The following is a 13,991-nucleotide window of genomic DNA, read 5'->3' as shown; positions in this document are numbered from 1 at the left end:
AGTACAGCTCAAACTGGAATAATGATTAGATATATATATATATATATTTATTATATCTTTCTTTCACCCTGTCTTCTTCATTAGTTCAGCCGTATATTTGAAATGTTTATGGTTAGGCATTAATGGCGGTGGGTAGACTTGATCTTTTGAGGTTTTTGCTGTTTTTAGGTTTTCAAATTTGCCAGCGGGGCTTTCACTTTCAATTAAGTTGTAAGCGCTTCACGCAACCTGTAATTGCGTTAATTCGACAATGAGAGGGTCTGCCCTTATGCCCTTGCATTGGGTATGTCAATTAGGTTGTGCATGTCGTAACGCACTCAAGTGGAGCACAATTTCAGTAGGTCTTTCACGGACTAGGAGCAGGATAATTGGGATTTTCTTCTACAGATTTTGGAATTAGACGTAATGCAATTGTTGTCAAGCATATTATCAAATATTGCTTCAAATTAATTAAATATCTTAAAAATAAATATTAAATTAATTAAATTAAAATTCCTACAATTTACCCAAACATAAATGCAACTATATTAAACAGGATAACTTTGATGAAAAACAATCGAACTTGAGCCTCAAACAGAAAATACTTTTTACATTTTTGCCATTTTATAATTTTTTATGCTTTTGAAATTTTGTTAAGATATCAAAATACATGTGATTAACTGATGAATATTTGAAAACCCCTATTGAAAATTGTTGAAAGAAAATTCGGGAAAATTATGAGCCTTGTGGAAAACCAGGTTCAGCCTGGTGTCCTTCAAAATAGTTTCCCACTCAGAGCTTAATATAATAATATAATGTAAGAGCATTAAATGGTCGTCATGCGCGTCATTTGCCATTCTTTCTTTTGTATATTCAAGCAAGTCGGAAGCAGCATAAATCGTCAGTGTGTGTAGTTCAATGTCAGTATTTTTCAATAGAGTTCAAGACCCGCTCAGTTTTATTGAGTTTTTGCCTTTATTAATGGTTCTCTGCAGCCGATTTTATGCGTCTAAATCAATAATACAGACAGATCAGAGGCAACGGTAATCAACTCGTATCTTTGAAGGCTGCCAGCGTATAAGTGTTATGGTCAAGGCTACCCGAACAGCCGTTGCAGGGTATATTAACTTGAATGTAGCAAACAAATTGATTTCTAATCAGCTTCAAGTATTCCCCTGTGCTGATTTTTTGTTCTTTTCATAGCCCCACACGCATTTAATGCTGCTCATAAATTGAGTTTTAATGTAGACACAATTGCCTCGAAAAAAATAAAATAAAAACAAAATAAAAAAAAACCAGAAGTAAAACAAGTAAAACATAAAGGGTACAGATTGGGTTTTTTCCTAGGCTAATGATCCGACGCTGTTGTGTCTAGTTCTTGCTGCTGCCTCATCGAGTCCCAATCATTTTCATGCAAATTATGCCATCTTGTCAAGTTCAACAAATCAAAAACAAAACAAAACAAAACAAAAAAGGCGCGCTGAGAGCTGCAAATTTTTTGCCCTTTTTCGTGTTTTGTAAAGATGCTTAAATACAAATTGGTTTAAGTGTAGTTGTTTGTAAAAAAAAAAAACTCTAATCGAATGGGTCATTATAAGTATTGTAGTAGAAAATAAAAAAACTTGAGCAAGTTTGTGTCTTAAGTCTTTTGTTTCCGCCGTGTGACATTGACTTGAAAACCGATTTAATTGTTATTTGAACAAGCACAAGACATGCAAATACCGTACACAATTTTAGATTTGAAACCAGTTTGAAGAGCATGTCGATTAAAGATTGCCGTTTAGGTCTAGGTCTACGATTTGGTAGCTCGTTAATTAAAACATGCCCAGCTGGATGTTACAAGTTGTAGATTAGGAATTTGGGCGCACTTATCAGAAGACGGCTCGAGCACGCGCCAAAATTCGTTCAACTAAACCCGGCACATATCTACCATATTGTTGCCAGCTGTTCGACAATTGAAATGAATGAAATGTACGACGCCAAACGTACGCCGTACTCGGCGCAAACACGCGCCTGGCATGCCTAAAAAGCGGGCTCACCTTCAAAACTGCGGAAGCTGAAATGTGGCCAAATCGGATTTGGGCGCTGCTGAAAATCTGTGACTGAATCGTTAATGAAACGAAATTAAAAGTAATGCATGCAGATTTGTTTTTTTCTTTTCTATTCGGACACATCAATCGGAGACTAAGGCAGCCGCTGGTTCGCCTTTGTCTGGCAAGCAATTGAGTAATTAACAATAGGGACCAAGGCAACTGCTTCGAGTGCCATTTAATTTGTTGGCCAAATTGCAGCCTGTGGCCTGGCTGGCTGCCAAATGTCAGTCACTCGTTTTCTTCTTATTGTTATGTTTCTAGTTTGAGTACTCGCAAGCTGTGCTCATATTCGTACCTGCGCCTACATAATGACACCCAGCTCAAGCTCTTTGGATGACTTGGCTAAAGTCACAAGGGGCCACTGAAGTTTTGGTATGCCTTGTCTGCGGTTCCACTCGCAATTCCACTTGCAGTTGCAGTTGCAGTTGCAGTCAGAGTTGCAGTCCGTCATTTTGGTTTGGTCTTGTGGTTGTGGCCATTAAATTGCGCAATGATTTGCACACACAAAGCATCATATGGGTCGCCTTTGGGCGCAGCCCAGGCCAGTTGCCGGTTTTTTTTTGCATTTTGCCAATATTCACATTCAATCACCCGATACGAAAACAAAATTGCAATCAAATTATCTAGGAAAAAAAACTCATTGAAGGTGCTGATAATTACAATGCTCGGACACGACAGTTAGAAATTATTGCTTTCTAATCACAACTTATGTATGTGCATATATTTGACGCTAATCAGCGATCGGATAATTAGCTAAATAGTTTCGTTTTTTAATATTATAAAATCCTAGAACGCGGGCGCTCAAAACCATGCAATGCCATAGCATAAAATAAGACAGACAAGAAACACACACACACACACACACACCTAGATTGCAACACACACACACACACACACAGAGATACTATCACCTGTTCAGCTACACAGAACTGGCGCGTTCGACACACACATATACATTCTTAAGGCTAAATTAACAAGTTGGCTAGCGATCGCGATCGGCTTCGGACCTTACCTCGTGCGATCGATCGAGCCGTATCAAAAGCTTGAGTGTGCATGTGTGTGTGCTGTGTGCTCTGTGTGTGTGTGTGTGTGTGTGCTGTGTGTGTCTGCAGCGGGGCGCATAGAAGACGGCTTGTCGCGTCCGGATGTCGCTTAGTTTGTTGCCGGCGCTTTAACCGCAAAGTAAGCGCAAAAGCGTGAAGTTGGCCAACTGGCAAAGCTAATAACCGCATGTTCTCCACAATTCAGAATATTAAATATTGAACGCGTAATCTGAATATTTTGTGACAGGATAACGAACGTGCGGCTTACTATAAATCGAAAGGATTTTTGGTGTGTCTCGATAAAAGTGCTGTGTGCAGTGTATACAGATATATATATATATAAATAAATTAATAAATTGTTATTCAACTTAATTGTCAGCAAAACATAAATAAAAGGCAAGTGCAGCAGAACTTGATTAAAAATAATATTTATATTAAATATATACATATATATCAAATAAGAAATGCGCTCAAAAATTTCGTAATAACAAGTGCAAGCAGAACTCAATTAAAAATAATATTTATATCAAATAGATGCTCAATTTAAAATATATAAATAGGAAATGCGCTAAAAATTTCAATTTTATATCAATAATTGGCTGCAAGCTGAGCCAGTTTATTAATTTATTTTTTCGGCCCATTGCGAAAGAGACGCGCGTGTTTGTGGACCAATTCCGAGGTGACCCCCCTTCCGAAAAATGTATTGTATACAAAAGAGAAACAACAACAACAACAGCAACAAAAAATAAATATAAATATAAGACAAGATGGGCATCTCCGAAACCAGATTACAACATCCAATACATGCGCACATATGGGCCACGCTTGGGCCCCAAAATCGTGAGCTGCGGCCAAGTCAATCACCAAAGCGACGCATATGTAAATGCTTTCTGTATATATACAGACATACATATATATAAATATATATATGTATATGTGTTTATTTGACGATTGATCAACTAACATAATCAGCGGCAGATGTGCTTGATTATTTAGCCGAAAAGGCCACGCAACGATAACAAGTTGCTGTTAATACCTACTATATACACATAAATAGTTGAAGAGCTGGCCAATTTGTTACAATTATGTGATATTATATCATCTTAAAATAGCAAGAAAAGAAATCACTTTTGAAGCAATGTGAAAACCTGGGACAAGTTCGGGAAAAAAGCTGCCAGCAATGTGCTAAACGGCAAGATACACTCCATATATCTCTCCACATATATATATGTGCATACCTGTCTAGTACATAGGTGTATGTGCGTGTGTGTGTGTGTGTGTGAGAAATCGAAACTTTTTGGCCGGACTGTAACGAATTTCTCATATTCGTAAATCGGCCGTTTGCCCTTCAAAAAAAGGCGCTCGCAACGCATGCGCGCAATTTGTTTACTTATGATTTTATAGTTGTTGTCTTCGCGTAAACAGCACGATCGCAGAGCCCGACGGGCTACTCAAATTAACTTAATATCAAAGTAAAAAAAAAGAAAAAATTAAAAAAAAAAAAAAAACCAGCTGCCACCCAAGATTTGTGCTGCACATCCGTTCGCACGTTGAGCAAGTGCCTCACAAGGCAACGACAGGGGGGCGAGGGGTATGCTCGGGGCGCGGGCGGATTGTTTATGTGTAGCTTGTGGCCTTTTTGGTGACACCTAATGCCAGGTGAAATAGCATTTGTATTTTGAGTCCAATTGGGGTCACATGCGTGGCCGGTCACACCTTCTCAGGCACAACAAAAATAAAAATAAAACCAAAAAAAAAAACCATCTCGTTTCATCTTTGTTTGAGTTTCGCTATTTTCTTGGCCTGGTGATTTTCAAATAACTTCGTTTGGCTAACAAGCCACGGTCGACGCTCAAAATTTGATAATAATGGCAAGGTAAACACGCCCAAAAAAGAGCAAGGGAACCCGATGGGACAGAACCTCATGCCTCAATGATGACGGCTGCAAATCTTGGAGGCCAGAAGTTTTCGCGGGACAAGTGTGCCTTTTTTTTTGTTTTATAATTTAACTACGTGCTACGAATGACTTGGTCTAACTGAGCAGCCTTGGTATTGAGTAAATGATTTGTCAAAATGCAACAGCAATAATATTAAATAATAATAATAGTAATATTAATAGCAGAATTGATGATGATGATCCAACTGATGACTGTTCAACAAATAGGTTCGCAGCCTAAGCAAAAGTCTCCAATTGATTAGGGCTGTGATTTTTCTCTGCATTTTGCGAAACGAATCATAGAATTTTCCCTAGCAATACGATGAGCATTTATTTGCATTTGCTTGTGGCGCAATAATAAGCTATTCACTTTTAATTTATGCCAATTTCTAGCTAAACAATTTAAACGAAAGACTCTGGCAACGAACTCTGAACTTATTGTTTGGGCGCCAAGTTAAAAATTAACAACAACAACAAAAATTAGTCAACTTAATTGAATATTGTGAATAAATTGTCAAAAATTTTTTGCCTAAAAAAAGGCTTCTACGTTTTAACAAAATAAAATGCAGCAGTTAAAAAGTTTCGAAATTTTTTAAAAATGTATTTAAATAAAATTTTCAAGAAAATTTCTGTGCATATTAAAAACACTTTAATATAATTTTAACTTTAATTTTTTACATTTTTCAACTGATAATAATATCGAAAACGCAAATACACCTGGTTATAACCATAATAATTAATAATTAATATTTAATGGCATTCATTTTACAAACAATTAATGCAAATTTTACAATTAAATTGTTTTCAAGCTGACAAACAAAAAGTGAGAATTAAGAGATTGCTTTTATATAATGGAAATAAAACGCGCAGCCAGGGCAGAAAGTAACAAGCCCAAAAGAATTACAAATGTAAGATGGCAACACATGGTAGATACCCTGTACGAAGCGTGGAGGGCCCTTATGCTGATCTTTTTCTTCTCTTGCCCCACAAATACTTATGGTCCGATCGGTGCGTATGGTCCGATCTTTTTTCAGGGATTAAATATGGCAATTAAAAGTGTGAATATAACAAAGCGTCAGTCATTTATTCAAAAGATGGTAAATTTGTAAGAAAACCGTTTGAAATATTTTTCTGCTTAAAATTGGTGTGTCTAGCTCGCATAAGCTGCCAGTTATGGGCACATAAATATCTGTAAATCGAAAGTTATCGATTTTTTGGCAACAGAAGCAGCTACATTTCAAATTGTAGGTCTCTAGCACGTATAGTCTCTGAGATGGAGTCGGATCTGACAAATAATAGATATGTCTCTTGCATACATTTACCACAAATCTATCATACCCTCTTTGCCCATTTCAATGGGTAAACGAAGCAATAAAACACTCCCGAATTCAAAGATATGTTAAATCCTGGTTCTGCAAATAAAACATGCTCATAAAACATAACACTAAAGTCAAACAAGAGTAAACTAGATATTTAAGCACTGACTAACCCACAGACTAAGACCTCGGAATCAATTAGGAAACTTTCCAGCTTAGCTTGTCTACGCATATGGAGCTAATGTAGTTATATAGTTAGCAACAATAAATGAACAAAAACAAATGCGTTTAGATTGTTGCATTTGTCGAACGGCACACGGAAGTGCTAAAACTTGATATAGTTTATGTGATATTGATATTTATGAGTGAAAGATATGCGTGTATGCGATTTGTTTATTATTATTATTTATTATATTATTATGTTATACTGGTTTATAATGCGGCAACGGCAACAGCAGCTGGCACTAGCTCAAGGCAATTGTTGCTGTGGGCTGCGATCAAAAACTGATGCTAAAATATGTGTAAAAGCAATAAAAATCGAGTTTCAATAACGACGAAAATCTGCATACGAATTCACGCTATTTGTGGTCTGGTGCTGCTGCTGCTGCTGCTGCCGTCTAATATGAAACGAAATCACGTTGTAAATAACATATTTAAATGTTTAGTTTTGTGTATTAGCTAAATAGATAGCGAGGCGGTTCCAGGGACGCATGCGCCTATCCGGAGGTGCAAGAGATCAATTTGTTTCGATTGTGCTTCGTTTCCTCAAAAGCGTACGACCTTGCCAGCGATTTGTGGTTGTTGTTGTTGCTGTTGCCTCGAGTCCATTGGGCACCAGCAACAGCAACAGCAGCAATGTCTCTCTGGCCTGGTCAGATGCTGCCGACACTGACATTGTCGCTGCCGATTAATTATGCACCTCACTTGCTCATTTCCTATACTCTCCCAGAGGGTATTTACAATTTGTCACGAAATTTGTAACGCACACAACAAGACGAACATACTCTGTCTTGTGAAAACAAGTTTTCCAGACACGAACAACTAACAAATATATCAAATATTAGCTCACGGGAAAAATTTTCCTGAAAAGCTCAGTTAGTTCTCTGCTTTTTAAAATATCTTGATTAAGCTTGAGCTCTTCAGATCTTATGCATATATATATATATTTCTCTACAGATAGGTTAGGTTGTAACATTTTTTTTCTATAGTCCTAAATAATCCAAGCAAAGCTCAGTTTATAGCCTCCCTCTATAGAAACAATCAGTCGTAAATATTAGAATTATATGTAATAATAATATTAACAATAAAAATACTTAATAATAATAATAATAATAATAATAATAATAATAATAATAAATGGTAATCAAAATAACAATAACAATAATATTTATTTGCATCAAAGCAATTCTGCAAAGGTATTTCGTCTTCGGTGGGTTCTTCGATTGACTGATCGTACTCAAGTTTTTGAAAGCCCAAATGACTTGGCGCTTTTAGATATCAATAGAAGATAACTACGCATGTAAGAGATATTCAGCCTTCGGTTTTCGGCTCTTATCAATTGAACGGCACAAAACTTTAAGTCTCAATCGAGACTCAAAACGCGTATACGACATGTGCGCCACGTCCAAAACTGGAAGAATGATATGACTGTGGATACAAGTTGAAAGAAAAAAAAAGTAGCAAAAGGTGAATAATAATTAAACGTGTGCTTCTTTTGTGCTATGGCCGAAGCGTGTCTAGAATTGATCGTCCGATCCATAGCCGGCCCGATTATCGCATAATGAGAAACTGGATGTTGACGTCAGCGGCAGGGGCGCGGTTACGTGCGGATAAAACTTCTAGTTATTTACACTATTTTTTCTATTTTTTGTTTTATTTTTTTTTTCAACAAAGTGTACGCAATTTTGCAATTGCCACGCTAATTGATAGACCAATCTCTATTAAGCTACCTTCAAAAGAAAAACCTTCGGCCACGTTCGCCTTGTGGACGCAAATATTTATAGAGCATCGTGCTGCGAGCTCGTTTTCGGGATGAACAACTTATAGAAATCATACGTTCAGCATTTTTAAGCTTTCAAGTATTCGGGAACAGCACACACATCGACAACTTCTAGCTGATTTGCATGTGAACGTTGCTCATGTTTAGGAAATTAATAGCCAAGTAAATAAATATGCAAAATTTACAGCATAAGGTCCAAGCGCTGTTTGCTTAGAACGAGCCGTGCTATTGTCTGTACATATATATATGCCGTTGAATGTACGCAGCATCTAGAATATATTATATGCATATATAAAAAGAGACGGGAGTCTATGTATACATATATATATTAATTGCCGGTTGTCATCGGCGGAGAGGCAAAGTCCAGTCCCGAATCAAGAAATTTTTAGAATTTGTGAAGTTGTTGAGGCGGGCTTAGAAGTAAATGCCACTGCCAGTTAATCATAGCCAAGAAGGCAAAAATAATATAAAAAAAATTAAAATATACAGGAATGTAAAATTTGTATAATCTGCTCGATTATGATATTACATATTAGTCATCGAAGTGCCGACGTCTAGACATGTCCATTTGGGCAACTTTCCCTGAGGAATATAATCTATTTTCTTATTCTCTTCAAGGTATAGTATTTCTACTCTACAAAAGCATTATTTTCGTCTGGGAAACTTTTCTTTTAGATATTACAAAACTAACATATTTAATTTAGGCAGACAATCTCTAGCCTTGTTTATTTGCATCTCAGCTTAAAGTCAACTAATCTCTCAGTTATATATACAACTGGGTACCGAAGCTTAATATCATACAACTGTCATAGGAAACGGTGTTCGTAAAGATTTACAACAGTTATTTGTTTCCACACTTAACTCGGAGTTTTCCTTGTGTATCTAACAGCCGGAAGATAACATCTACGGCCCCAGAGGGTTTATGTATTCTTGATCAACACGACGAGCTGAATCGAGTCGAGTCGAGCTGCCATGTCTGTCCGTTCACATATGTTCGATATCTCCCAGTATGTAGCTTCGAGTACAATTTCAAATGAGAATAATTTAAATACTTTAAAACCCTTTTATGCTGTGCCTAGGCAAACCCTGAAGCCCCTGAAGTTTTGAAATGAATAGGTCACTTGGGCATCTTAAAAAGAATACTTGTTCTTAAAAAAAAAAAAACAAAAAACACTAAATCGAAAGTTGATGAAATTCGAGACAAGTTTGATTCTGGTTTTCAGATTAAATTAAACATGAAGACAACTTCCTGATTAACATGAACATGCGCCTAGCTAGAGGCAGGCATATATACTAGCTACTATATATATAGTATATATGTAAATATTAATAGGTTGCGTAACATTCAAGCCAAATCTGGATATGTTTATTAACGCTTGCCTAATATTATGTGATTTTGAACAGACGAAATGCATCGCAGATAGGCTGTTAATTCTGCTCGGGCAAGATGCACGTGTCGGATTGGGTTAAGTGCATGTTAACCAAGGCAAATAAAAACAAAGTTCTCGCGGCTTGCTACCAAAAAAATAAAAATATACAAAAATAAAACGATGACTGGCCAAAAAATGGGCGGCATTTGGGCTCGTTTCGGTTTTTGGTTACGGTCTGATACAATTCGTGAATGACGCGCAAAATTTGCATGCAACGCCCGCCGGCGAGTGGCAAGCGTCATAATTAGAACGGCAACAAAATCTAAATTTCTCAGCGAGACTTGTCGCAACTGATGTTTGCACTTAAATTTATGCCAGTTTGTTGAAGTGGAATTGCGCCATGGAATGCATTCAACTGGCACACGAAGCGCGCCTTCAAAGCCAAAGCCAATTCAAGGCCAAGCTGCAAGGGAGTTAATCATGTATTGCAGGCAATCGAAAGTTGCTTAGTCATCTGCACAAAGGACTTGATTCGCATCATATCATTTATCTAGCTGGCCAATTATTGTGATCGAACAGCCACAGCCAGCTGTGGCAGGCAAACAGGTTCCTTCTTGGCCGCAATGCCCTCGACTTGTCTGTCCTTGAACTATCCTGCTCCTGCTTCAGCTGCTGCTGCTGCTGCTGACTGCCGGCTGGGTTATTCCCGCTTATACAAAAACTAGATGACAATAAAAATCAACGTCGACCATAATTTGGCTACAGAAATCAAACCAGTTCCGTGTCCAATCTTGCTGCCTGTAATTTACAACAAATACACAATCCATTTATTTTTTGTATCTCGCATCCCTGGCTGCCAGTAATTCAAGCCTAGTGGCTAAAACAAAACAACAACAAAAAAAAAGCTGTAAAACAATTTTAACAAAAATGTACATGAAAACAGAAATTGTTTTTTGTGCTGAGCCAAGGCAAAGTTATGAGCTGCTTTTAAAAAAAGGAACTGATTAAGCACAAATTCAGCAGGGTTATTGCCACGGACGACGCGCCTGCGACGCTTCGACTAATTTACATGTTCATATACATATTAGTTAGATAACTTGCACCCAACTGCAGTATCAGGGCTGCAAAAATAAATTTAAAAATATAATAAGAACAAATTATTTGTAGCTTCGGCTTATAATAAGAACCTACTCTTTTGAGTCGGTCTGCCTTGAGGTTCGGCAAATGCGGCCATGAATAAGCCAAAGGGCGTGCTCTGCTCAGAAGAGCCTGACTAGGAGATACCCTGCATCCTTGTAGTCGTTCTATATTTTATCAGGACATAATTGTGAGAGCCAAATGCCAATACGAAAGCTTTGCCTAAAAAACTAAATACTATTATAATAATATATAAATTTATACGGGAGCTTAAATATATCCTTTAAATTCTTTTTAATTATGCTTCATATATGATGTCCCAATATCTATTTTAATCGATATCATGAAAATGAGAGGAGATTTACAAATTGATATTTAGCTAATTGTAGTGTCAAGGAACATATAGATAGATAAACGGACATGGCTAGATCGTCGCCCTGATCGAGAATATATATACTTAAAAGGGTTAGAGAGGGGCCAGCGCTTTTAAAAGTGGCAGCTAGCTATATCTGGTAAAATTGTGTGTATTATTGCTTAAAAGCTTTTTGTTGAAAAACTAAAAAGTTGTGCTTCAGCTTGAGTTTTGGTTCATCTGGGCAATTGCTTTGGTTTGAGGTTTCGATGCAGCCCTGATATTTCTATATATTAAGATAGTTTAGCGAGCTGGGCCGTATTTGCATTAGAGCTTATTTACAACAAATATCCCATTAATAATGTCGCATGGGTCGCGCGTGGGCGCGGCTTCGCCTTGGCTTTTGCAATTTTGTGTGCCTTTGTGATTAACATGCTCGTCGACCAACAGTAGATCAAATAGCTGTTGACGCACTGCATCAAAGGTGGCCCAGGTGCTAAAAATACAGCATTTGCTAATACCAAAGATTTGCTGCTAATCATATATTTGTTTAAATTACTTGCAGTTGGCAAAATGTCGGTCAAACTGAACGAAACACAGAACATTGTTGACAAGATGGTCAACTTTTTTGTGGAGCACGAGGATTTGCGCACAAAGGTAAGTTCAATAAATCGATTGGCACAGGTGCTTAGACTCATGCATTCGCTTTCGTTCCACAGAGTTGGTTCCTCTCGAATGCACCCGGACCGCTGTTCATGATACTCGGCGCCTATCTGTACTTCTGCCTGTATGCCGGACCGCGCTACATGCGCGACCGGAAGCCGTTCGAGTTGAAGAACACGCTCCTGATCTACAATGCGGTGCAGGTGCTGCTCAGCTGGGTGCTCTTCTATGAGGGCTACAAGGGCGGCTGGGGCGGTCATTACAACTTCAAATGCCAGCCCGTGACCTATGCCACAGATCCCATCTCCATGAGAGTAAGCCGCACCATAATATACTCTAACTAGCATTTATAATGCTGCGGTTTCTATTCAGATGGCGCGCGCTGTCTGGCTGTACTACATTGCCAAGATAACGGAGCTGCTGGACACGGTGTTCTTTGTGCTGCGCAAAAAGGATCGCCAGATCTCGTTCCTGCATCTGTACCATCACACACTGATGCCCGTTTGCGCCTTCATTGGCGTCAAGTACTTCGCCGGCGGCCATGGCACATTGTTGGGCTTCATCAACTCCTTCATCCACATCATTATGTACGCTTACTATCTGCTCTCGGCTATGGGACCCAAGGTGCAGAAGTATCTCTGGTGGAAGAAGTACATCACCATTCTCCAGATTGTAAGTCAGAACGGGCTTGCTATTGATGCACCTGCTCAACTATATTTTATCTTCCGAACAGGTGCAATTCCTTATCATCTTTGTGCACACGCTGCAGATTCAGTTCCAGCCCAACTGCAATTTCCCCAAATCGATTGCGGCGCTGCTGACCTTCAATGCCGGCCTCTTCACCTACATGTTCAGCTCCTTCTATGTGCACAACTACAAGCGGGAGGCCAAGCAGGCGGCGCAAGCCAAGCTGGCGGCACAGGCCAAGTTGGCGGTTAAGCAGGAGTAGGAGCCGACGTTTCATATATTGCCTTAAGATCGATAGCCAAATGCGAATGCGGCGTTTTTTTTAGTTAGGTTTATAGCCTGTACACGTCTACTGTGAAGATACACTTTCTTAACCCATTTAGGTATATACATAGATGAAGCTGGGTGTATGTACATTGGATATTACATTTTCTAGCTAGGTTTCTAGGTTCGTTGCGTAGTATTTGAAGTCAGGTATGAGAATGTGGCCGCAAAGGAAAAAAGTCGCCGTTGCGCAGTGCCCCCAAACATTGCACTTGACGCGATGGCAAAGTATAAATAGAACCAAATATTTTAGTTTAGTTGTTCGATACGTGTGTAGTTTTTATTTTATTGATTGGCGTGCAATAAAATTCTAAGACATAAAGCAGATGGCAATACACCAAATTGTCATTAGCAGCAATTTTATTTGCCATTTTCTTTTCTAAATTCCAAAACTCGTTAAAAAAATAAACAATAATATGTAAATTGTAAAATATATTTTGAAAATCACAAATAAATAATACGAAATGAATTGTATATTTGTTTGCCTAGAAGTATGCTTTACAAATTGCAGAAACTTAACTCGAAAGGTACTAATTATTTCCGCTAGATGGCGCGCATGTGCCGCTGAGTCAGACTCGGAGAATTGATTTCCCAGTTAATTTCGTGGAACTTGTAATTTGAATACGTATTCATTTTTTATTAAAGTGCAGCAAAGAAGCTGACTAATTTGGGATTTATATCCAGCAAAAATAACACAAAGGAGCTGCAGAAAATGGGCTTGGCAAATGCACGAATTGTTCCTTAATTTGGAATTTTGTTATATATGATATATAATATATTGTTAAATATGTGTATATAAAAATATCATTTTATTCATAGATCTTGAAGATTTTATTATTAATTATCGTATTTTTTTTTATTAATTTTTGATATTGACAGATCTTTATCAGAATACTGCGGAAATTCGTTAAAGAACTGTTAGCCCGAACTTGAGATAAACGATTTCCAGAGAAGTAACGTGATTCAGGGAATATTTACCAAATTGTGTACTCCTTTGAATGATTAATATATGATATATATGTACATATCTGTATAAGCACATTTGTCATACTGCCTGATGCATAACATTCTGTCTTTTGACCCAATTCGTAG

The 13,991-nt window shown here is 37.9% G+C and overlaps 1 protein-coding gene across 2 annotated transcripts; it reads left to right on the top strand.

Annotated features, from left to right (window-relative positions):
- Positions 1-3,223: 3,223 nt before the first annotated feature.
- Positions 3,224-13,156, top strand: LOC6629637 (very long chain fatty acid elongase AAEL008004). 2 transcript variants are annotated; one of them, XM_002054806.4, is made up of 5 exons: positions 3,224-3,511; positions 11,791-11,882; positions 11,945-12,202; positions 12,261-12,560; positions 12,622-13,156. In XM_002054806.4, the coding sequence occupies exons 2-5, from the start codon at positions 11,799-11,801 to the stop codon at positions 12,835-12,837; spliced, it is 858 nt and encodes a 285-aa protein (XP_002054842.1). In that variant the 5' UTR covers positions 3,224-3,511; positions 11,791-11,798; the 3' UTR covers positions 12,838-13,156. The 2 variants fall into 2 exon arrangements, with proteins under 2 accessions (XP_002054842.1, XP_015027781.1); XM_015172295.3 differs by lacking the exon at positions 3,224-3,511 and adding an exon at positions 11,632-11,718.
- The last annotated feature ends 835 nt before the right edge of the window (positions 13,157-13,991 follow it).

Source organism: Drosophila virilis, chromosome 2 (assembly GCF_030788295.1).
Source record: "Drosophila virilis strain 15010-1051.87 chromosome 2, Dvir_AGI_RSII-ME, whole genome shotgun sequence".
Lineage (NCBI taxonomy): Eukaryota > Metazoa > Arthropoda > Insecta > Diptera > Drosophilidae > Drosophila > Drosophila virilis.
This window is presented reverse-complemented; position numbering and strand designations above follow the sequence as displayed.

Excerpts from the sequence above, each read along its gene's own strand:
- LOC6629637 (XM_002054806.4), top strand. The coding sequence starts at position 11,799 with ATGTCGGTCAAACTGAACGAAACACAGAACATTGTTGACAAGATGGTC. Across the intron at positions 12,203-12,260 it reads CAGATCCCATCTCCATGAGA|ATGGCGCGCGCTGTCTGGCT; the intron begins GTAAGCCGCACC and ends GTTTCTATTCAG. Across the intron at positions 12,561-12,621 it reads ACATCACCATTCTCCAGATT|GTGCAATTCCTTATCATCTT; the intron begins GTAAGTCAGAAC and ends TCTTCCGAACAG.